This window comes from Prunus avium, chromosome 8 (genome assembly GCF_965620075.1).
Source record: "Prunus avium chromosome 8, drPruAviu1.hap1.1, whole genome shotgun sequence".
Classification (NCBI taxonomy): domain Eukaryota; kingdom Viridiplantae; phylum Streptophyta; class Magnoliopsida; order Rosales; family Rosaceae; genus Prunus; species Prunus avium.
In genome coordinates, this window is record NC_142291.1 from 3,383,998 (window position 1) to 3,408,407 (window position 24,410).

Sequence of the window (24,410 nt, forward strand, 5' to 3'; positions counted from 1 at the left end):
TTTTTCCTTATCTGGGGTCCTACTATGGAATACCTTCCTCCTGAAATTAAGGAGTCTTTTCAAATGAAATTTTGTAAATGGAATAAGAATCATCCTGATCAGAGGACTTTGTTCATGTGGTTCATGATAATGTATGAGCTACCTTGGATATTAAAATGGGAATATGTTATCTCGGAAGACATTGATGAGGAATGGACCTATATTCCTAACTTAGTCCGAAGCATCTTAATTCGTTGGTGGGACAAATTCACAAGAGACCATTTAGTTCCTGTCAAGATTACCCCAGCAATTATTCCCTCCTTTGATCCTGTTGCTGCTCAGCCTTTGGTCACTTCTTCTGCCAGTCTAAGTGTTTCGCAAAGGCTACAGATGCTGATAGATCAGCCAGGCTCTTCTTCATCAAAAGAAGATTTGAAAAATAAAGTCCTCGAGATCCTGGATTTAGATGACGAGTCAATGGCATCAGCTTCCGCCACTCAACCTGAAGATGAGGTGGACCCTTTTGCTAATGAAGACATGCTTGACCACTTTCATCCGAATCTCCATTCGGATCTTTATGGTGGGCCCAAGTAATATTATGTCTGATAAGAAGACAATTTGTGTTTACTGTAATTTTTAATAAAGCTTTTTACTTTTACGTTTTTTCTGGTAAAAGCAAGACGTTCCTGCTTTTACTCTGTTTTTATTTGCCTTTTGTAAGAGTCTGCCTTTTTCCTTTTTTGGCCGTTTGCGTGAACGTTCGGACAGAATCATTAAAGTGAAGATGCCGCTCTACTGTAGGCTGCTTTGTGATCTTCTGCCTCAAATTGACACGACAACAGCGAGGAGGCTTTAAATGAAGGGCTTCTCCTCCTTTGCGAAGCACCGAAAAAGATCGCCTCTCAAGCAGAAAATAAACTTTGTGTTTTGAGTGTTTTGGAGTGTTTTTGAGTGTTTTCAAGTGCTGCTTCTGCGAAGCTTCTGTTAAGCACTACTGCTTTCCCTGCTTCTATGTAAGTTTGTTGAATATTAATGATACTACGTTTGATATCGTATTTAATTTCTCTATATTATTATCCTTGGTTTTGGCTTTGTATGTTTGAATTCCTCATAATAATTATGTTTATTCTCTACGTCTCTACACTACCTTCCGCTCGAAACCTTAAAATTGATTGAGAAAAATTTTGCTCTTAAGAGTCTGGGCTATATATACACATCTTCATAGTAATATTGAGTTCTTGTTTTAGAAAATTAATGAAATACCCATTTCTAGACATAAAACTATAAATATACCCTATACCATTCAATATATATAAACACACCCAAAAAAAACCCAAAACTGACAGATGTTACATTTTTTAGTTTAATTAGATAAATGAAATACCTTTATTACCCATTTAGTATTAAATTAGTTTTTTTGAAAAATTCTGGGTGCTCTCAATCTTGTCTCTCTCCGTTCGAGGAAACCAGGCCGACGATCTTGGTGCTCTGGCTATAGCCAATCGTGAGACCGGTCAGAAAAGGACCGACCAGGGCCGACGATCAAGTCTGGGCTAAAGCCCAGCCACATCAGCCACTCACGACTCCATTATGAGCTCGGAAAGGTCTGTGGATTTTGAGTTTTCTGACGTCGTTTCCGACGACTCTAGCGATTGTTTCCGTCAATCAAGGTATGAAACTTCATTTACTTTTCATGCTTTAGCTGTTTATGTATGTGGATAGGATAGATTTTGGAGTTTTGGAAATTAATCAATACACCCTAGTTTGACCAACGGCTTTGTCAGTGTTTCTGGTTGCTCCGGCCACTTTTGGGCAAGGTCTGAGACCAAAAATTACTCATCTTGTTAGTCTGAACATGTTGGTATAGGTATTGTAGGCAGTTTTGGGAATTTTTAGCGATAGGTTACCGTTTGACTTTGACGGTATGCTCGGTATGTTCGTTTCAAACTCTATCCAGGGTTGTAGGAATGCTAGTAGCATCTTTTTTCTATAATAATGTTAATATGAGAACGTCAAGCGAGACAATTTGAGAGGAAGCAAATTTAACTGTAGATGTTGGCCTGTGCAATTGTAGATCCAATTCTTCTTGATTTTATATGTTTATTTTTGTTATTGTCGATTTGGAGGTAAACTGTTGGATTTTCTGATTTCGTTCTAATTTGTATTTAGATATTCGTTTGAGTTTTAAATTGTGATTTTAGTTTCTTTTTGTTTATAATTTAGATTGATTTCATATTAGGTTTGGTTGTGGATTTGCTCTTGTGTTTTGGTTTGAGTTGTGGTTACAAATTTGTGATATTTGATTCGGTTATCATATTAATTGAGGTATGTTTTTTCAATTGAATTTGACTATATTCATGTTTTTTCTGTTTATGCACTATTGGTTTTTGAGTTGACTTAATTTGCTGTTAGGTAGCAGTGTTATGACTGGAACTTTATAGACATGAATTAGAAATAGGATTTCATAGGAAACAAGCAGTGTTATTACCATATACTGGAACTTTACAGTGGTAGACATGCATTAGAAACCAGATTTTATAGGAAACTAGCAGTGTTATTACCCTATACTGGAACTTTACAAGGAGTAGACATTTATTATAAATAGGATTTCAGAGGAATCTAGCAGTGTTAATACCATATACTAGAACTTTACAATGGTAGACATGCATTAGAAATAGGATTTCATAGGAAACAAACAGAGGAATCTAGCAGTGTTATTACCCTATACTAGAACTTTACAATGGTAGACATGCATTAGAAATAGGATTTCATAGGAAACAAGCAGTGTTATTACCCTGTACTGGAACTTTATAGTGGTAGACAAGCATTCAAAATAGGATTTCATAGGAAATAAGCAGTGTTATTACCATATACTGGAACTTTACAGTGGTAGACATGCATTCGAAATAGGATTTTAGAGGAAACAAGTAGTGTTATTACCCTATACTGGAGCTTTACAATCATTAATCAATATGACAGTAAACTAGCAGTGTTAAGAATGGGTATATGACTAAATATCTCTTTCTTTTTTGAGTTGCTGAAAATCGACTATTTTATAGTCCTGTGCAATCAGTTCAATAATGAAAATTCATATAGTTTCAAGATTTTGTCCTAGATTCGAATCTAAAATAATGTTATTACCATATACTGGAACTTTACAGTGTTAGATATGCATTAGAAATAGGATTTCATAGGAAACTAGGAGTGTTATTACCCTAGACTGAAACTTTACAGTAGTCGACATGCATTAGAAATAAGATTCCATAGGAAATAAGCAGTGTTATTACCCTCTACTGGAACTTTACAACCATTAATCAACATGACAGTAAACTAACAGTGTTAAGAATCTATATGACTAAATATCTCTTTTTGTTTCAAGTTGCTGAAAACCGACTATTTTATAGTCCTATGTAGTCAATCCGATAGTGAAAATCCAATATAGTTTCAAGATTTTGTCTTGGAGTCGAATCTAAAATACTGTTATTACCCTACACTGTAACTTTACAGCAATTAATCAACATTACAATAAAGGTTTGGTTTTTAAATGTCTTACTTTTGAAGCCTTTTCTTGTTGAAATTGTTCTTTGAAATTTTGTCTTTATTTTGTAGGTGGAGGTTTGTTGGCGCTAAATCTGAACAGATAGAGATGAGTGCAACTTACAAGAGATGTGGACGATCTAGGAGATCGATTGAGTTGTAAATGGAGATTCCTCCTGTCTTCAGATGCTGATCCTGAATAGAAGATAAGCGAAGCTCGTGAGGTCTATGGAACCGGTGTGGAACCAGCCTAAGACCCTCCGATGCTCAAGTAAGATTGTTTTTAAGAGCTCTTGCTGTTGACCATATAGAAGTATAAAAGTCAAGCTGAAAAGTCTTACCCCTTTGTTGATGGTGAAGGGGTGTATTTATAGAGGGCATTTGGGATGCTTGTGGTGTTCATTTCCGATGTGGGACTCGTGGGAGGGCCCTGTGAGGTTGACACGAGTCCTTAGATATTTCGGGCGGGTGCTTCAAGGCTGATTATGTACAATCGGTATGGGGTGCCGATTGTAGACGAGCTGGGCCTGTATCGGTTGTTTGCAGCTTTGAGACAATGTCATCGGTAGCCGATGCCGATTGTTCGAGGCCTTGGGTACTTGGGTGAGCTTTTCTGATCCACATGTCGTTGTATGAGTGGAGGGTCAGATATGGTACAAACAAGGTTAGTGTGTGGTGTTGGTTTTTGAAAGTAGATCAAGCTTCGTGGTGGTTATGGAGTTTCGGTTTGCATAAATGATGAAGACGATGAAATGAACAGACGTTTTGCAGAGATTGTTTAATGAAGATGCATGCTTGTAATTACGGTTTTCAAGACACTTTTGTGTTGTAATAAAATTTTTGGGCTTTTTTATAAAATTGGGTTGGGCTTGTTTTGGGTGTTTTTTGAGTTTTTATTTTTCTGTTGGGCATTAGTGGTAGTCCTGTAATTTATAAGAACTTTAACACTAATTTCTTATATAGTAAATAGATTTTGGGTGTGTTTCTAAAGTGCATTCTATGTAGGTTTTTTTTTATATAATTTCAGCCTCTATTTTGGGTATATTAGTAAAGTTCCCTTTTTGTTTTTGTTTTTGTTTTTTTCTAGAATAGTATTGAGTTGCAATAGAGCCATCCTTGCTTTATTCTCTTCCAACCGGAAACGGCTTTTGCTCGCATGAAAGGAAAGTATCATCGGCCACTTTTATTTTAGCCAACCCTTTATTTCGTTGGCAGTCTTGAATTGACCAAACTACCCTCATCTAATCTCCCAATTACTCCTCTCATTCTCCTTGGTAAAAGAAACTACAGGAGCATGATAGTCATTTTAGGTACTAAAATGTCTACAAAATGGACCCACGGTGGGTTCCCTTAAACGACCCGTTTGGCATCGTATAGGGGCAGCCTGGAATTTGCTTGTCTCATTATTTTCACTTCCGTTTTTAACTTTTTTTAACGTTTAACCCTCCAATCGAGGGTTTTGAATTCGATTTCCGATTTCATTCTTCTTCACAATCTCAAAATTGGTTTACGAATCGTAATCAGAACCCTAATTCTCGAGGTTTGGATCTAAAAGGTCCCAATGGCGGATCACGAGGAGGACCTGCGCACGGCACTACGGATGAGTATGCAGAATTCGCCTCCGGAGCCCAAGCGCAGCAAGCCCAGGGACGGCCCCGCAGGAGCTCCCACCGGGTTGCCTGAGGAGTCGTCGGAAGTGAAGACCCGGAGACTTCAGCGCGAGCTCATGGCTACTGCAGCCGAGAAGAGAATGCTGGATGCCAAAAAGGCCTCGCCTTCACCTAGCTCGGTCTCGGGGTCTGCGGGCTCCTCGGGTTCGGGTTTGGCGGCAAAGGTCGTGAGGAAAGATAAGGAATTGAGCTTGGAGGAAGTGAATTTGGGAAAAGGTTTGAGCGAAGAGGATGCAAAGCAGTTGTTTTCGATGGTGTTTGGTGCTGAGGTTACAAAGGGCATTCTTGCACAGTGGAGTAATCAGGGTATAAGGTGTGTGTAACACTCAATTTGTACTAATGGCCTATATGTTGCCTTCATATCTGGTCATGCTCATATTTTGCTATATATGGTGTTGCCACTGGTTTAGGATATAATGTATTGATCCAAAGACAATTCAATTTAAGTTTACTTTGAATCGACTCGCAAGTTCTGTTCATCGTAGTTTTATGCTTCTCTCCTCAAAATTTCTGTTTCTTTATGCCTCATCCTGTTATAGCGCCATAATTTTTCTGTTATTGGAACTGCAGCTGTAAGACATCAGTTATGGAAATATTGAAACCACTTTTTGAAACTGCTGCTTCATTAAAAATATTGCCTCCTTCGTTAACAAGTTTCTTGAACTCACTTCTCACTTTGATTTCATCACATCCTTTATATGGTTTCTATTCTTTACTGTTTTTGTAATATTTGAAATATAAATTGTGGTTGTTTCTTGTACTTGCCCTTGGTTAGCTAATATAATTTCTTTTCTCTATAGGTTTAGCCCTGATCCAGAAACATCTATGGGTCTAGTGCAGCATGAAGGTGGGCCCTGTGGCGTTTTAGCAGCAATTCAAGTAACTTCCTGATTTCTCAACATATGTGTTTTGAGTGTCCCATAATATTTGCCATGGTTAGATTTTGAAGTTTAATGATGCTGATTTGAGAATAAATTCTGGTTACAAAAGTTGAACTCTGTGGAGTCTGGACTCATGTATTTTATAAAATTATTTTCATTCTTTGCACACAGTTACCAGTGCATTAGGACCTGATTTTAGTTAATGTTCCCTTTTCTCATATATTGGTTCATTTTATTCTGATAATTTTGGAAGTCAGTTTTTTTCTATTAAAAGAAGCTTTTTTAAGCTTATTGTTTAAAAGTAGGTTGTGTTTTTTTTGGCCTCTTGGTTACTAGTGATGGGGGAGAGAAAGTAGGAGTTGTGGGATAAGGGAGAGGGAAGATGAGAGTAAGATTGGGGAAATGATGGGAGTTATATAAAGGTGGAGTAGTGGGATAAAAAATAAAAATTGTTGTTTGTTAATTAACCCAATTTGTTTTATAGAACACTCAATAATTTATTTTCTTCATTTTATGGAATAATTGAAGGCCTTACTCTGGCATGACTAACTCACACAATAAATTGGTATTTTTTTCGTCTATTGGTTCAGAATTATACGTTGACTGTGAGGGGCTGAGTAAAAAATATTGGTTTTAAACATGTAGTACTTTGGTAAACACATGGAGTGATAATATGATCTGGTTCAACTATTGAATAAGCAATGTTCATTGGTTGTAACTCATTTAATTATTTAAATTGGTTGGGGTTTATAGATTATAAAGCCTGGCGAAACAAGTCATAGCATTCGATATGGTTTCCCATTTCTTTAAATTAACAAATAATTATCTGTTAGTCTGCATCCTAGAGCAAATTGTAGATTGACACATCTGATGCATCATTTATATGAAAAGAGAAACAATACATCCAATGTATAAGGGTGTCCATTTCACTTTTGACCATTTAGCATCACTTTAATTGATAGCGTTCATATGTAATGTAAAAATAAATTTTTACGGTATTGGTGAATTGTGGTCGATTAACAGGTCTCCAATTGTGTGTGGAAGGCCTAATAGAAAGGTGATACCACCAATAGCACGACCCTATTTTAGGGCGGTGTTGCCCAAATGCCGAATCAAGCTTAAAGTGCTTTGTCTTATCTTGGATATCTGATAAGTTTGTAAGTGGCATGTCAATTGACTTAGAATGTAAAAATAGAATTTCTTTGTAATCAACGTAATTACTGTTTTCTAAATTATAAATAGTTCAAAATTTATATCATAATTACAAAAAGAAATTTACATAAAGTGAAGCATTCTATGTCTGAACTCAGATGGGTTTCATTGGCTTAGCTCCCTGTGAAAATCAGATGGTCCTAGCATTACAGCTTACCAGACCTACCTGTAGACCGCATAGGTGTAGCCTTAATGATGTAAAGAACACTAAAGAGTTTCTAATACAAAAATACATTTTTAAACCCCAAATTGATGTGGATGGGCTAGTGTAGTCTGAGAAGTGGTCCAAATTCCTCTACCAAAATTGGGTAATGATGCCCTTTATTGTTTCTCAGAAGGTTTCTAAAACAATAAGGTGGTATTTCACTTGTTGAATTTTGAAAATTTTCTAACTATATTGTAAGTAAGATTTTTGTCTCTTCAATTTTAATGATGTGGATGAAATTATGATGGGAGGAAAGAAAAAGATTGTATTGTGCCTTTTATCTTCCTTTCTTTCTAGTATCCATGTTTCACATAAGACTCAGGTTTTTTATTCATGATGTCTTTGATGTAGTACTAGTTATCGTGGGATTGCTATCATCATATGTTAGTTTTTGTTGCTGTAATGAGATATATTTGTTTGCTTTCACCCCTAGGTTTATTTGATCTTTTTGTCACTCTGTTTTATTATTATTATTGTTGTTGTGGTTGTTGTTGATGTTACTGTTTTATATTTCTTGGTGTTGTGTTAAAAACTGCTATTGACCTGTACATGCATGTCATGATTCTATATTTACATTGGTTACAGTATTTTCTGTTTGGTTGTGCAGGCATTTGTTCTCAAATACCTCCTTTTCTGCCCAGCTGAATTAGGTAAAGTTGTACCAAACGTGCATCACAATATGGGTTCAAGGACACTGTCTAATAGTCCGTGTGTTGCATCGAATAATTTTGCCTCTCTTACTGAAGATGCAAAAGCAAGGTGATTAATCGTTGCATGGTAAATTATACATCTGTGGTTTTAGTTGATGATGCTTATGCATTATGTTATTCATATTGGACTTTTACTGTTTCATAGTCCAATCTAGGGAGAATCATAGAAATCTGTTTAAAGCATATGATCCTGTACATCCTTTCTGGTTTACTCATTTCTGTAGCCAATTGTTTAGTTGCGTGTTTACACACTGCAAACTGGTGTCGTCCTTTGTAAGTTTACACTAATTTTACTGTCCTAATGCTGTTTAACTTCTGGTTCTTTCCATAACTTTGAGTATGGAATTTTTTTTCTAGGATGCGCAGAATGCTTTTTCAGTTGTTTTTGTCCCACTATCATCATTTTAACCTGCACGCTTATAAAGTCTAACTTTTCATAACTATTTTACTTTTATATGTCAAAGTTTTGTAGTATTTACTTTCTCCATGTATGTTGTCTCCAGAAATCATCTATAATTTTTTGAACTTTGTTTTACGCGTAGACACAATATACTCTTTCATGTGCAAGGCTTCCTGCTTATATGATTATTATTTTCTCTTAAATCTGGCACAAAGTCTTTGTAGAACCTTCATTTATATCAATACTTCCATGTCTGAGATGACCCTGCTTCAGCTAAAATTGACGTTTAGTGCTTTATCATATGCCTATAGTCATGGTTTTCGTTCAGTTTCCACTTTCACAGTCACAAAAACCTTACATATAGAACAAGTGGTGTCTTTATTCTGGGATAGATTTTTTACTTCTGTTTGGGCTTCACCATCTAGTATCTAGGCATTTTAAGGATGCTCCTTTCAGTTTAATCGTTCTGTATTGTGCTGATTTTGTGGGTTAATGGTTCTGATAGTTTTTGACCTGGTTTAGTTCTGTGAGGCCCTTGGTGTTCCTGATGGACCACTTCTCCATCCTGTTTGGTACTCCTTTTTTTTTTTTCTTCTCGTTTTAACAATATACTCATTCTAATTAATTTTGTTGGTCCCAAATCAGTCTAAGATGGTATCTTATAAAGAGGAAAAAGAAACCAGTGTGTAAACGTGGTAATGATATCTTCTGTGCTATTTACATATCTGACTCTGATTATAGTCTGGAATGGACGATGATTTATATTGGTAATTTGATTATTGTTTTTGACGATTGATTAAAGTTTTTTTACTCATTGGGATGATTGTTGAAATCAACACCTGATCTTTTTGACAGAGCACTGATTAGAAGTATGGGTGAAATATTGTTCTTATGCGGAAGTAATAAAAGGGCTGTGGTTGCAACTTTGAGTGTTATTGGAGATGACACTGAGAGGTCTAAAGACAGTCTGGATGATGAAGTAAGTGAACTGAAGCTAGTGGATAATGCTCTGTTTTCTGATAGGAATAATGTATGTTGCACTTGCACAGCATTTATTTGGATTTCTGGGTTGAATTGAAATTTTAACCTTTATGTTTCCTGCTGATGAATATAATTCTCATTCCACAGGTAATAACAAAATCACTTGAGGGTCTTTCAATTGAATCAGCTGCTGATTTGCATAAGGTGCTAAGAGTTAACACATACACAACACGAGAAAGTGCATTTAAAAGGCTCCAAGCTGTGATTCCTGTTTTCCAAAGTCGTATGGGGGCATTGCTGTTCCTTATTTCTGCTTTACTTTCTCGAGGACTGGTATGCTTGTTAGCTTAAAATCTCTCTTGAAAACTGTACACTTCAGAAACAGTCACATTATTTCTTTGTTAATCTCTTTTGCAGGACTTAGTTCAAGCTGACAGGGATGATCCGAGCCTACCTCTTGTCACTGCTCCATTTGGGCATGCTTCACAGGTACAATTCTATATTAATGAATTTCCACTTTGGACCCAGTGCTTCAGTAGTTGATCCATTTGCAGCTCTTTTTTTGAATTTTGTGTTATGATTTCATTGTTTTACCTTTGTATTTTACGGGACAGGAAATTGTGAACTTGCTGCTCTGTGGGCAAGCAGTCCCCAATGTTTTCGATGGAAAGATGGATTTAGGTGGTGGCATGTCTTTAAAGGGTGTATCCAGAACTGTGGAAGTTGGATTCCTCACTCTGTTAGAATCCCTAAATTTCTGTAAGGTTGGCCAGTATCTGAAATGCCCAAAATGGCCAATATGGGTAGTTGGAAGTGAGTCTCATTATACAGTCCTTTTTTCCCTTGATACCACTGTTCAAGATGAGAATGAACTGGAAGGAAGGGAATCACAGATTCGAAAAGCTTTTGATGCACAAGATCAGAGTGGAGGTGGTGGTTTTATTAGTGTGGAAGGCTTTCATCAAGTCCTTAAAGAAACTAATGTTGAACTTCCAACTGAGAAGGTTGACCTCCTTTGCAGCACAGGATTTATTGTATGGAGCGAGTTCTGGCAGGTCATTTTGGATTTGGACAAGAGCATAGGAGGGCTGAAGGATTCAACTGGGTTGATGGGTAAGAAGGTGTTTGATCTCTACCATTTTAATGGAATTGCAAAATCAGATCTGAATGGAAGCCAGGTAAGCTCTGGAGGCGAGACTCCAGTTCAAAGACCTAGGCTCACAAAATTGAGGGTGTCGGTTCCTCCAAGATGGACTCCCGAAGAATATATGACAGATGTGGCGGTGTCCTCTGGTTCTGGTGGTAATGAATCTGGAGGGAAAGTCACAGAAATTGCTAAGCCAGAGCCTTCTCAGCATGCACCTCTGGTGGACTGCATAAGAACACGCTGGCCCCGTGCTGTCTGCAATTGGATAGGGTACCCGCCTAGTATAGTCTGAAATGTTTGCCAATCTTATTTGGGTACGGTTTGTTGTACTTTTATTGTTGGAAGCACGCAGAGCTCATTATTTAAGAAAGCTAGAGTGATGAGCTTGTGTGGTTTGGAGTGCCACCATTAAGATATAGAGAAGGTTTGTCTAATGTTTGGACAATGCCGATGGCGTTCTCTATGTGCATGCCGCAGCTTCAACAATCAATTCGATTTTGATTTGTCAACATGTTTTCGGAGGGGGAAAAACTGTTGTGAAGTTTATTGTCAATCCGAATTGTAAAATTAATTCATAATTATCCTTGTTGGGTAGAGTTATCAGTTCTTGGGAAGGTCTTCAATAAACAAACATCAAGTTTGTCTCGTCGAAATTGTTGTAATGATTCTTCCTGAATTACTGTTGTTACAGTAGGAAGTTTTCCATGTCTTGATATGTTACATATGTATTCCTTCTCTTGAACCTTATTCCAATATTAAAAGCTATATGCTTTTTTTGATGAGGTATTAGGTATTACAATTTTTTCCAGTGGATTTTCAATTATAAGAATTTTGAACTCACACAATTAGGGGTGGGGGGGAGGAGAGAGAGGAGGGGGAGTGGGGAAAGATGCAGCTAAACCCCATTGGCACACCAATTAGTTGTTGAAACTAAAGGAGAACATTTTAACCAAGACTGATCAGAATCTACAGACATTTTCATAGTTAAATGCAGCAGAAATTGAGGTAAGAAGGCAACACCAATATTTTACTAGAAATCATTGAACAAGATTTGGAGGCTTCAAATTTAGCATACAATTTTCAAACAATGCCCATGTTTCATGGGGAGAGAATGGAAACAATCTACTTGGCACCCATATATAACTACTACTTGAATCAATCTGCGATTTCTTGTGCTACATACAAGCCTTAATTTTGTGTTGACCCAAAAAGCCTTGAGGAATTTCGTGATTTTTCAATTTGCTAACAGATATCTCATTTTCCAAGTTTTGATACATTGTTGGGATGAAAGTGTAGGAAAATGACTTGTTGGGAGAGAGAAACCCTTTAACATGCAATGTGCTACAATTGTTTGGACATCTATCAAAGAACCCCCTCATCTTGTGCATAGCCCGTTCTCTCTACTTTTTTTATAGCTCAACTTCCTTCTTTCTTTGGCATGGCTTCAAGGTGTTACTAAATCCCAATTATTTTATTTGACCAAAAAGAAAATCCCAATTATTTTATACTTAATTTATGTAATATCAAATTGATGTAGAGTTTTCTTTGAAAAAAGAAAAGAAGTTACGCGATAAATTGACAATGTCAATATAGTTTAGAGAAAAGTGGCATATGACTTTAAATTTAAATATTATTTTTGTAATCATTTCCCATTTGTTATGAAACATTCTTTTTTGCCTCACAGCGAAGCTCCCACATTTTTATTTGGTGGAGATCGAGCTATTGTTTGTTTTCCTAAACTCTCACTCATATTTCAAAGCAATACCCCTCTTGAACTACACAAAATTGGTAAATCTACTCTCATTATTAAATTTTTAGCAGTTTCATCTAAGATGTTGTCAAATAAAATCTCATGTTCAACACGTGATTCACTTTTGAATGTCTCTTAATCATGCCATAATCGTTACAAAAAATTGAATTAAATGTCATTTTGAAAAGTAACGTGCTTTACACTTACTCACTTTTGATGACATGCAGAGCCAGTTTTTGTAAGAAAAATATGACGTGAGAAATCAAAATAGCAAGGTTATTTTGAGTAATTCAATCAAATTTCAGGGTCAAAAAACCAAATACCATAAAAGAAAAGCACCTATATGCAACAAGGCACTTGTTAAGTTGTTATAGAACTTCAAAAAGTTTGCTTGAAATCCACACAACCGAACCTCGTCCACTTCATCCCCCACCTCCAGAGACAAGACAAAAACCTGGTAACCGCCGAATCAGGAAGAAAACGACGAGAGGCGTTATCTTTAGTGACGACCACAGAGCTCACTGCCCCATCCCAGGCCCTCCACGTGTCCTCCGAAACTTCCATTAGTACCAGATTAGCCCTCTCCCTTCCCAATCCAGTAACACCTCGAATCGAGTACCACCTCCACCATCTAATCCAAATCTAAACGACCATTTATTTATTTTTCTGTAAATGTTTTTTGGGGGATAAATATATATTTATTTGGCCATTAGTGGGTTTTTGGTTTTTGAAGTTTATAGTGACAGTGGTGGTGGGTTGGGGAGAGAGAGAGAGAGAGAAATAGGCGAAAATGGATCACGCAGCCGATGCTCACCGTACGGATTTGATGACCATAACGAGGTTCGTGCTCAATGAGCAGTCCAAGCACCCTGAGTCTCGCGGAGACTTCACCATCTTGCTCAATCATATTGTTCTTGGCTGCAAGTTTGTCTGCTCTGCTGTCAACAAGGTCTCTCTCTCTCTCTCTCTCTCTCTCTCTCTCTCTCTCTCTCTCTTTGTATCATTTTCTTGTTACACATATACGTATTGGTTGTTTTTTCTGTAAAATTATATCGAATGCCAACCTGGGTTTTGTTTTTTATTTGATTTTGTCATGGAAATGAAGGTTTTTTTTTTTAATGTTAATTTGGCAATTATAGGTTTTGAATGCAAGGCTTTCTCTGTTTTTAGTGCTGTGATGTGAAATGGGTTTTTACATGAAATTTTTTACTTGTGCAGGCGGGTCTGGCCAAACTTATTGGGCTTGCTGGAGAGACCAACGTTCAGGCAAGTGTTTGATGCTTAATTGGTGTAAAGTGATATCTGTTTACATTAAATATTTTCTGTTGGGTTATTCTTTATGTGAGTTTGATTTGCTGTTTTGGTTAAAGGGTGAAGAGCAAAAGAAACTGGATGTGCTTTCAAATGAAGTTTTTGTTAAGGCTCTGGTTAGCAGTGGCAGAACTGTAAGCCATCACATTTCCTTTTACAGTTAAACTGAATTTTGAAAGACTTCATTTCTGCTAACGATTTGGGTTTTATGGCAGTCTATCCTTGTTTCGGAGGAAGATGAAGAGGCCATATTTGTGGAGCCATCCAAGCGTGGAAAGTAATTGCCTATGCTTTATGCTGGTTATTTGAGCTTGTTGCAATGGAAATTTTATTTTTTTCAATTTCTTTTTTATGAGACTTTTAACTATAGGTTCTATGTGTAAATAATTCTCTAAACTTATACTGGGGGCAGGTACTGTGTTGTATTTGATCCACTGGATGGTTCGTCTAACATTGATTGTGGTGTTTCCATTGGAACGGTATGATCCTTCAGTCTGAAGTATGATATCTTTTATGTTGTTAGCATTGAAAGTCTGTGCTGACATATGTTCGCAAAGCAATTATTTGTTCCAGAATAACTCAATATTGTGGTGGGAACCATTTGTCTTCTCTTTCATCTAGATTTTTGGGATTTATGTGGTAAAAGATGGCATTGAACCTGCTCTGCACGATGTCTTGCAACCTGGAAAGAATATGGTTGCAGCAGGCTACTGCATGTATGGAAGCTCTTGCACGGTATATGAAACATCACCTTTCTTCTAGTTCAGATGCATACATTTTGTTTAGTAAACCCAGCCCCTTTCCTGGTTTCCCAATTACTGGCTATTCCTTTTCATTAAAGTAAAGTTTCTTAGTTCGTTACTTTATCGGATTCCTCTGAGTAGTGTGCCTGACTAAATGGCAATCTTTATTTGAATCTTTCTTTTGATGGTAGGATCTAGGATTTTCTTTGCCTGCAGTCTAGATTTGCAAGACAGTGCTTTAATTATTTGAGAATGTAATGATTTTACAGTTTGTGTTGAGCACTGGAACTGGAGTTCATGGGTTCACTCTGGATCCATCTCTTGGGGAGTTCATACTAACTCACCCAGACATCCAGGTATATCTCTTTTTATACTCCTCAACCAGTATAATCCTTACTCTATTCTGTTGAGAATGTACCAAGGGACATATGTTATCTTTGAGATTGGCATTCTTTTCCCTTTGTTTTGGAGCCTCTAACATTCAGTTTATGTCTACTTCTTTGCCCAGATTCCAAAGAAAGGAAAAATCTATTCAGTGAATGAAGGGAATGCCAAAAATTGGGATGGTCCGACGGCCAAGTATGCTAAGCTCAATTAATAATTTCTTATTTCTAAAACCATCATTGGAGATGTCTGACCCATTTGATTTCCAGGTATGTGGAAAAGTGCAAATACCCGACAGATGGTTCATCACCAAAGTCTCTAAGATACATTGGAAGGTATCCTATATTCTCAACTTAGCAGTCAATGAATTTCAGGTGTTTAAATTGTTTGATTTGGTCTTTCAATCCCAATCTGAAATTGGTGGTGAACTAAAAGTTTATTTATAGATCAATGATTTTTGGCTTTCTTTCTTCATCATTTTAGTTTCTCTTTTCGTGTTTGTGTTCAACATCTGATGACGTTCTGTTTCTTTCAATAAGAAGTTATAAGCTATGATTTTATCATGTTTAACAGCATGGTTGCTGATGTTCATCGGACACTGCTTTATGGAGGTATCTTTTTGTATCCTGCTGACAAGAAGAGCCCAAATGGGAAACTGCGGTACGTTAAGCGCGATTATAGCTATAATTATCCGTTTAACAGTCTATTTTCAGACTGAAGTTTAAGGAATTTAGTGACTCAATTTGGTTTAACCTATCTCAACTAGTGTTCTCTACGAAGTCTTCCCCATGTCTTTCTTGATGGAACAAGCAGGCGGTCAGTCATTCACTGGCAAGGAACGGGTAACATTTCTTATTCGTTATTTTGGTAATTGAAATTGGTGAAATAACTAGCTAGTTTTCTGTATGCAAAGCTTATCATGCACGATATGCCAGAGCTATTCTCTACCCTGCCATGAAGCTTTGTAGGAACAGAGCATACTCTATACAATACACACAGGCATTCTCGTAACTGCAAAATTTGAAGAAATTTCTTTTACTAGGGAAATAGTCAAACGAAATTGGAAGGTACTAAAAAGGGTTATGTTCTCTTGTCCGGCAATCTGGGATGCTATGTTGTTTCACTATTTGAACAATTGGTTAATTGTTGAAATTGATAATCTAGCAACTTAACATGCAAACGGGTACGACAAGAGAACATTCAACGTTGCTTGAAATTCGACAATTTTTATTTGATAAGATTAAGTTCTTGCTAGTTGAACTTTTGAGTCTCAATTGGGGGTATATTAACTTGTATCTTGGCAGGCCCTTGACCTAGTTCCAAACAAGATCCATGAGCGCTCTCCAATCTTCCTTGGCAGCTATGATGATGTTGAGGAAATCAAGACACTCTATGCCGCAGAAGGGAAGAAGTAATGAACTTATAATTCTGATTCTGTTACAGTAATTACATAATTGTTCGGCTATCTGAACTTCCATCTATTAAATCAATCTGTAAAGAGAGCGTACAATAATTTGTTGACGTGTACAACTCTAACAAGGTTATATTCGTATGTTTTGAATTATAGCCTCATAACGTTTTTTGGCTCAAGTTTTCTTAAAATATGATATATTACAACATAAATCATAAAATAGCATCATTAGATTTAATTTTATTTATAGATTAAATGAAGAAAAATAGAACTTGATAAGAGAAGGTTCTAACTCTAATCCTCTCAAATCTCTGTTGCTGTAATTAGAATTCTGCCTCATTCAATTTTATATTCTAGTTTCTTTCCTTATTTTCTCAAATTAAAAAAATGAACTCGAAAAAACGAAACTCAACAAATTTTTTTTTTTTTAAAAGAAGGTTAAAGGATAATGAAAAACAAAAAAATAAAAAGCTTAATGGTAAGAGAAGAAAAAAAAAACGCAGCAGTATTGCAAACTATTGGAGACTACATTATTTCATGGGAAAATTTTAGACCCTAACTAGTCAATTCCCTAGGAGGCCATAACGTCAAGATTTCTATCCTTACTTGTGAACATTGTTGCCTGTAGTTAGTCACAGAACTGGATGCAGAATTTTTTTAGAGAATAAGGGTGGGCCCCCATAACTAATTCCTAATGACTATCCTGGGACGGTGTAAGTAAAGATAACAAGAAGAAATCAATAACAGTAAGAAACCATCAAACTGAGATTCATCAAACTCCACATTCTTTTATGGCTACCTCAAAGTACAGCTGAAAATCTGATCCTAGATAGCTGGGATTCAAGAAATCTCCATGCATTCAAAAATCTAAAAGTAGAATAACATTGAGAGAGATTAGTTAAACGTCACAACAACTGATTTCCCAACAAAAGTATCTACATCAAGCAGTCCTCAGAGGAGGTGAAACAAGGATGACACCGTCTCCTCTAACAAAGAGAAAAGGAACATTCCGCTTTGTAGTCTGCAATAGAAGAATGAAAAAGAAGTCATCACCTAAAAATCTAATACAAGAGCAAGCGAGTAACAACAGCCAAAACATACATGACCAAACAAGTAGTGGTAATGCAGAAACATTCAGATCTAGGTGAGCATTCCCACAGGTAATAAAGAGTATTGCCTCTGGAACAATCTGATGGTACAGTCATTAAAGCAGTTCTATGCCATGGTTTAAATTTATGCATCATTTTTGCTCCAAGAAAACAATATTACACGTTACAAATGATGGGAGTATAATTTACCATATTTAAAAATAAAAAAAAGTGACCAAAGACAAAAGAATTGAGTAACATACCCGGACAATCTCTTCATAAGTTTCATCATCAATTTCTATAGAAGTAACAACTTCTTCAACATCACCAAGAATCATATTTAAGTGTTGATCATAAGCCTGCAAAGCCAGATTTCAAAAAACAAAATAAGAATCAGACACTAAGCTTTAAAAGCAAAAATATTATGCTCGTAAGTACCAATTAACAAAATCATCTGACATAATTGTACATATACAAGAAACTTTCTCATCACCCTCCATCCCTAATGTCATTGCATCAATTCAGAAAATTGGTCCTCACATAACAATCTTCGGAACCAAACATCTTAGGTCTTTATTCGTTTCTTTACTACATATAAATTTTCTGATAAAAGAATGCCATTCATTTACACATGTTTTCTTACAAGAGAGGCAGGTAGAAGATTAGTGATTCCGATTGGAAAAACTTTCGAGGAACATGGAAACAAAGGTGTAATGGAAAAGAGAGATGGTTTGGAAAGCATCAGTGATTGGCTTAGCATAACTCTTCCGACAATTTCAGTGCTGGCTAAGAAGTTTTGTTTGGTAAAAAAGACAAGTAAATCATACTGGGATGAGTTGACTAGACAACACATTTGGAAGCTTAGCGCTGAATCTAGGTAGAGCATATAGCGCTGGACCTAATCCTAGGTTCAATAAAGATGCGTTCACAAGTAGAAGTGCGAGACTTAACATTGATTTCACATGCATAATTTAAAATTTGAAATCAGTAATAAGAAAAGAGAGGATTTACCTCTGGAAAAATCATAAAGATGGCTAAAGATTTCTTATACAACCACACAATTGCAGAGAATACAGTAGAGTATAATTTCATGCTATGATAAAGCAAATAGCAAACTAAACCATCGTTCAACATTTTTTTAAAAGAGAATACTCAACAATTAAACTATATGGTAACCACCAACTAAATCATTGCCCTAATCAACATAGTGTCAAAGTAACCATTGTAAGTTTCTTTCCATATTCAAAATGCAGTACATAAAAACTAGCTCAAACCTTCAAAGGAAAATAAAAAAATTAAAAATTAAAAAAAAACACCTTAACGCATACCATAAGGAAACAACCCTAATTTAATTTCCATTGAAGACATAACACTAAAGTAGCATACTTTAAACCCTAACTTTCTTTTCTCTTAATTTTTTTGTTCCTCCCGAATCTCAAACCCTAATTCGAACACCCCTGAAAGTAGGTAAAACCTAATCTAGAACAGAGTGAGAGACATGGTAGGGTGTGGATACGTACATGGAGTTTACCGCGGAGCTCACGGTCGGAGCGGAGCTTGACGTAGATGCGCTCGTCGAGGCTGAGCCTTATCAGATCCAACGGCTCCTTCACGGCGCTCTCTTCCTCACTCGCCATCTTTTCAGTTTGCTCTTACTCCGAATGGGTTTGGGTAAAATATGCGGGTAGCTCAGCAGCGGCGAGACTATAATGCGGAGATTGTGTGCGGAGGTTATTTGCGGGGCTACTTACTGGGCCGTTAGATTGATCAAATGGCTAACGTTAGTATCCTCTTTATGCTACAACCGGGTTGGCATTACCCGTTAATGTATTCTCCTTTTTTTTTTTTTAAATTATTGTTTCTCTACCTTCTTGTCTCTCTATCTCTCTCCCTTTGTTTTTTTTAAATTAGTTTTTCTCTTTTCTCTCGGTTGCCTCCCTCTTTCTTTTATTATTCTTCTCTCCGTTGCCTCCCTCCTCCTGCTTCTTCTCCTTCTTAACAAACGGGGCTAAGCACAGACAACAACTAAACACAAATCAATCTAGGCTAGTTATTTTATTTCCTCCGCCAGTTATTGTCTTCCTTTTCCCTCTCCTTCTTCCTATTTCTTTTGTTTTTTCCATTCGTTTCTCCACACAAAAATTCTGCATTTCTCTCCTTTTCTCTATGACGCTGCTGATTTAGATCTACTAGGAATTGAGTTTTTGTGTTTATGATTCCCACAGTTTCTGATTCCAGCTTAATAAGTAAAAATAAATGATTTTTTGTTTTGAGGGGAGAACAGCTCCAGTATTTGGCCTTTACCCAAATTTACACACACACACTTGCACAGAGTTTGATGAAGACTGACGGAGAGAATAACAGATGGAGAATAAGAGAGAGAGAGAGAGGGAGTGAGAGAATTAAAAAAGGCTTATTATCACAAAAGGTTCCTAAGGTTTACGAAACTATCAGATTGCATCCTTAATGTTTTTTTGTGTCATTGGTGGTCCTCAAGGTTAGTATGTGTGATCACAAATGGTTCCTGCCGTTAGGTTCCGTTAAAAACTCCGTTAGTTTGCTGATGTGGCGTATATATATATCACAAAACATCCCTGAGGTTTACACACCTATCACACAACTTCAAAAATCATACCAAGCACAAATGTAACTTCAAATCTCACCAAAGTTGTCCTCTCACAAATGAATCACTCGGAAGAGGGTTACAATGCATCACTCAATAATAAATATGAGAATCGAGTTAAACCGTAAGGGACTTAACTCACAATTAGCAAGATGAAAAACATGCATGAATATGATCTCAAGAAGGATGCTAAACACTTAAAAGAAGAAGAATGTGTGCAATTCAACCACATGACATTTAGGATCAATTTAGGTCTTTATTATAGGTTGTAATGGGTCTAAGGGTGTAAGGTGAGTAAGAAATGAAGGATATGGATACAACAAAGTCCAAGGAACTCACAATGTAAGAGCATATAATCGTTGACTAAAAGACTTTGAAACATCACACTTGAGATTTTCATTCAAATTTTTTTTGTATGTGATCAATTAGACCACAAAGCCTTATACCTCCACTAATTATGATTCACACTCCTTTCTTCCATTCGAACAACCAAGAAACATGGAATTGAATTTGAAACCATTGCCACTTAACCACAACTTTTCTCTTTTCTTTCACCCTTTGAGTGAAGTACTCTTCTTTTTTCTTTTTTTTTCTCTTTTTTTTTTTTTTTTTTTATATATTCGAAATGTAATAACCCTTCCCAAACTTAGCATGAAAAACACATCTAAATTAAAGCTCATGAGTTCCTTAGAAAGGTAAATTCTTGTTTTTCAGGCTAAGGCTAGAAGTAAAAATTGGTTACTTGAAAGAAAAGGCATACATATAGGCTCAAGGTGGTTAACAATGGAAAATCATGCTTAAGCATGCATAGGGTTAGCTTGAAAGGCACAAACGGTCCAAAGAGGGCCTTAATATCATTTCTCAAATGTCATGTAATCAAATTGCACAAGAATGAGTGACTTTTAAGTGCTCAACCAAATCAATGAATAATCAGATCAAACAACAACTCAGATGACAAGAAAAGTAAGAATATGTGTATAACACTCATGAATTGAAGCACAAGGCTCAAAGCTCACATTATATGGTTATACAAGTCTAATTCATGCTTGATACAATTCTTTGGATCATGCAAGTCCCTCAACTGGAGAATTATGAAACAAATGGCAAGTGCATAGAGGGTTTCAAACATATCATGCTAAATCTGTGATAGCTTCTAAATCCCAAATATATAGGGTGTTGGCGCTAAATCTGAACAGATAGAGATGAGTGCAACTTACAAGTGATGAGGACGATCTAGCAGATCGATTGAGTGATAGATGCAGATCCTTCTTGTCCTTGGATGCAGATCCTGAATAGAAGAGAGTTTGAGGTTCGTGAGGTCTATGGAACCGGTGTGGAACCAGCCTAAGACCCTCCGATGCTCAAGTAAGATTGTTTTTAAGAGCTCTTGTTGTTGACCATATAAAAGTATAGAAGTCAAGCTTAAAAGTCTTACCCATGTATTGTAGTGAAGGGGCCTATTTATAGAGGGGATTTTGTATGCTCTTGGTACTCATTTTCGATGTGGGACTCGTGGGAGGGCCCTATGAGGTTGACACGAGTCCTTAGATATGTCGGGCGGGTGCTTCGAGGTTGATTCTGCAGAATCGGTAAGGGATACCGATTGTAGGCTGTGTTGGGCCTGTAGCGATCTTTTGCTGCTTTGAGACAATATCATCGGTAGCCGATGCTGATTGTTCGGAGCCTTGGGCACTTGGGGAGTTTCTATGATTCACATGTTAATGGATGAGTGGAGGATCAGATATGGTACAAACATAGGGCAAGGCAGAAGGCAACATCCATAACCGAGGGGACTTATGAAAAGTAGTATGAGTTATTATGGGATTATGCTGCTGAACTAAGGAGGACAAATGTGGGTGGCACAGTCATTATCAAATGTGAGTTAGAGGGTGAAAGGCCAATGTTTCAGAGGATTTACATTTGCTTGGCTACAGTTAAACAAGGGTTTTTGCAGGGATGTAGGCCAGTGATAGGATTTGATGCTTGTCATATCAAAGGTCATCACCCTGGACAATTGTTATCTGCTGTTGGTGTGGATCCTAACAATGGCATGTATCCTATTGCTTATGCAGTGGCTGAGGTGGAGAATTATGAAACATGGTCATGGTTTTGTCAACTGTTGGCAGAGGACCTTGGAATCGAAAACAGCACAGGATATGTCTTTGTCACAGACAAGCAAAAAGGCTTGATTGAAGCAGTACATGATAATTTTCCAAACGCTGAGCGCAGACACTGCCTCAAACACTTAGAAGCAAATTTTTTGCTTGCTAGTCATAGAGGATTGGTGTTGAAATTGCAAATGGAGAAAATTGCAAGGAGCACAACCATCCCATGATGGGATGCTGAGATGAAAAAGATGAGACAGTTGAGCCAAGCTGCATTTGATTGGGTGGCGGCCTTAGATCCATCACAATGGTGTAGAGCTCACTTTAAAACTCATTCCAAGTGTGACATCCTTTTGAATAATATGTGTGATGCTTTTAATGGTGCCCTTGTAGAAGTCAGAGACAAACCCATTTTAACCATGCTAGAGAGGATTAGATACTATATTATGTTGTTGATGACAATTAGAAGAGCATCTTGTGAGAGATGGAAACATGACATTGGTCCAAGGATTTTTGGCATTTTGGAGAAAACGAAGAAAGAATCATCTTGGTGCATTCCAAAGCTTGCTGGGGAGAGTTTATATGAGGTCAAAAACCATGATGGAAGTCAGGTTGTTGTTGATTTGGCAAGGCATAGTTGTTCATGCAGGAAATGGGATATCACTGGGATCCCATGTAAGCATGCTTGTGCTGCCATTAGGCAATTAAATGGGGATCATATTGCTTATGTACATGGTTGTTATAAGAAGGAAGCCTTTATGAGAGCTTACAGTCTAATGGTTCACCCAATGACAAGTGAAGACTTCTGGCCTAAGTTTCATAGGCCTCCTTTGATGCCACCACTTTATCACAAACAACCTGGGAGACCAAGGAAGAAGAGGATGAGGTCAGCAGGTGAACAACCACGCAAATCTAATCCTACAGCCACCAAGTTGCAAAGGTATAACTTGGAAACCAAGTGTTCACTTGGTAGACAAGGAGGCCATAATAGGAGGAGCTGCCCTAAGGCAAAAGAAGGCAGTAGCAGTCAGGTTTGTTTCTTCCCAAAAACCATTGGCAATACTTATTTGTTTTGGATCCTTATTATTTATTTTCAAGTGATTCTCTTCTTATGTTAGGTCTCATCTAAACCAAAGGTGAAGAAAACAATTGACACGACATCAACCAAAGGGGTTACAAGACAATCAAGAGCCAAGCAACCTGTAAGTGACTTTCCTTTTATACATATTTAGAGGAAGAGGTATGGGATGTAGTTGATGTAAATTGCCTTGTGCTTGAATGTTTAGGTCAGAAGAAGGTTGGAAACTGGCAAGTGTTCTCAAACTGCCCAATGTTCTGAAACAGCCCAACCTTCTGAAACTGCCCCAACTTCTGAAACTGCCCAAGCTTCTAAAACTGCCCCAACTTCTCAAACTGCCAAAAAAAAGAGGTTCAAGTATCCTGCAAAGTGGATTAAATTTACTAAAAGGAATGATGGTTCTCCAACTGTGCAAGGATCTCAATTTGTGCAAGGAAGTGAATCTGTGCAAGCTTGTCCAGGTTCTCAAACTAGCCAATGTTCTAAACCTGCCCAAACTTCTCAAATTGTGCATGGATCTCAACCAAGTGCAAGCTCATCACACCCTTTTGCTCGTGGTACAATAAAAAAGAGGTTCAAAGCTCATGCCAAGCGGATGAAATTTACCAATCGGAAGGATTTGTTGGATGGTTATTAGCCTAGGAGATTCTGATGATGTGCAAGTGTTATGTGTTTTGTTAAAATGCCTCTTATGAAGTCCTTTTCATTCCACTGTTATTTTGCAAGTCCAACTGTTAAGGACAAGTGTTAAGGACAACCCTTTCAAATGGGGCTTTTCATTGAACTATTATTTTGCAAGTCCAACTATTAAGGACAAACCTTTCAATAGTATCAAGTATTGGTATTCATTTTGAACTTAGGTCTTGATTGAAAGTAATGTTATAAACTGTGAGGAGTTGATGGATATTATAACTTGCAATGATTAGATTAGTGTTATAAACTATTTCCAACTTGGTGAAATTTTGATGTTATAAACTGGGAAGTGTTGGAGGTACTGTTGTTTTGGTAATGCTTTTGATACCATTACAGAAGTACCAAAATCCAAAAACTGACTCTCACATTCTTGGCTTCGCAAATCTCACGGCCTGTTTCTCCAGGCCGAGGGGATCTGCGTCAACACAGATCGTCCTTCTTTGGTGCGGTGTGCTTGTGCGCGGGAGTGTCAGCACGGTTTACCGTGCGTCTGAGGGTGATG

At 37.1% G+C, this 24,410-nt stretch overlaps 4 protein-coding genes across 5 annotated transcripts; 3 read left to right on the forward strand and 1 right to left on the reverse strand.

The window, feature by feature from the left end:
* The first annotated feature begins 4,882 nt into the window (after nt 1-4,882).
* On the forward strand, nt 4,883-11,504 carry LOC110763869 (ubiquitin interaction motif-containing protein). Of its 2 annotated transcripts, none has more exons than XM_021966749.2 (7): nt 4,883-5,499; nt 5,987-6,065; nt 8,092-8,243; nt 9,450-9,624; nt 9,723-9,908; nt 9,993-10,064; nt 10,190-11,504. In XM_021966749.2, the coding sequence occupies exons 1-7, from the start codon at nt 5,078-5,080 to the stop codon at nt 11,012-11,014; spliced, it is 1,911 nt and encodes a 636-aa protein (XP_021822441.2). In that variant the 5' UTR covers nt 4,883-5,077; the 3' UTR covers nt 11,015-11,504. The 2 variants fall into 2 exon arrangements, with proteins under 2 accessions (XP_021822441.2, XP_021822442.2); XM_021966750.2 differs by having other exon boundaries at nt 4,885-5,499; nt 9,450-9,573.
* Nucleotides 11,505-12,865: 1,361 nt separating this feature from the next.
* On the forward strand, nt 12,866-16,500 carry FBP (Inositol monophosphatase family protein). The gene is made up of 12 exons (XM_021966751.2): nt 12,866-13,421; nt 13,691-13,738; nt 13,843-13,917; nt 13,999-14,060; nt 14,196-14,262; nt 14,405-14,518; nt 14,796-14,882; nt 15,035-15,105; nt 15,180-15,245; nt 15,484-15,570; nt 15,677-15,752; nt 16,215-16,500. The coding sequence occupies exons 1-12, from the start codon at nt 13,263-13,265 to the stop codon at nt 16,323-16,325; spliced, it is 1,023 nt and encodes a 340-aa protein (XP_021822443.1). The 5' UTR covers nt 12,866-13,262; the 3' UTR covers nt 16,326-16,500.
* A 562-nt stretch (nt 16,501-17,062) lies between these two features.
* Nucleotides 17,063-19,118, reverse strand: LOC110763872 (sm-like protein LSM3B). The gene is made up of 3 exons (XM_021966752.2): nt 18,930-19,118; nt 17,673-17,768; nt 17,063-17,342 (listed from the first exon to the last, which is right to left on the reverse strand). The coding sequence occupies exons 1-3, from the start codon at nt 19,044-19,046 to the stop codon at nt 17,262-17,264; spliced, it is 294 nt and encodes a 97-aa protein (XP_021822444.1). The 5' UTR covers nt 19,047-19,118; the 3' UTR covers nt 17,063-17,261.
* A 3,270-nt stretch (nt 19,119-22,388) lies between these two features.
* On the forward strand, nt 22,389-23,255 carry LOC148291140 (uncharacterized). Its single transcript, XM_088245377.1, has one exon. It carries the CDS (start codon nt 22,389-22,391, stop codon nt 23,253-23,255), a length of 867 nt encoding a protein of 288 aa, XP_088101503.1.
* The last annotated feature ends 1,155 nt before the right edge of the window (nt 23,256-24,410 follow it).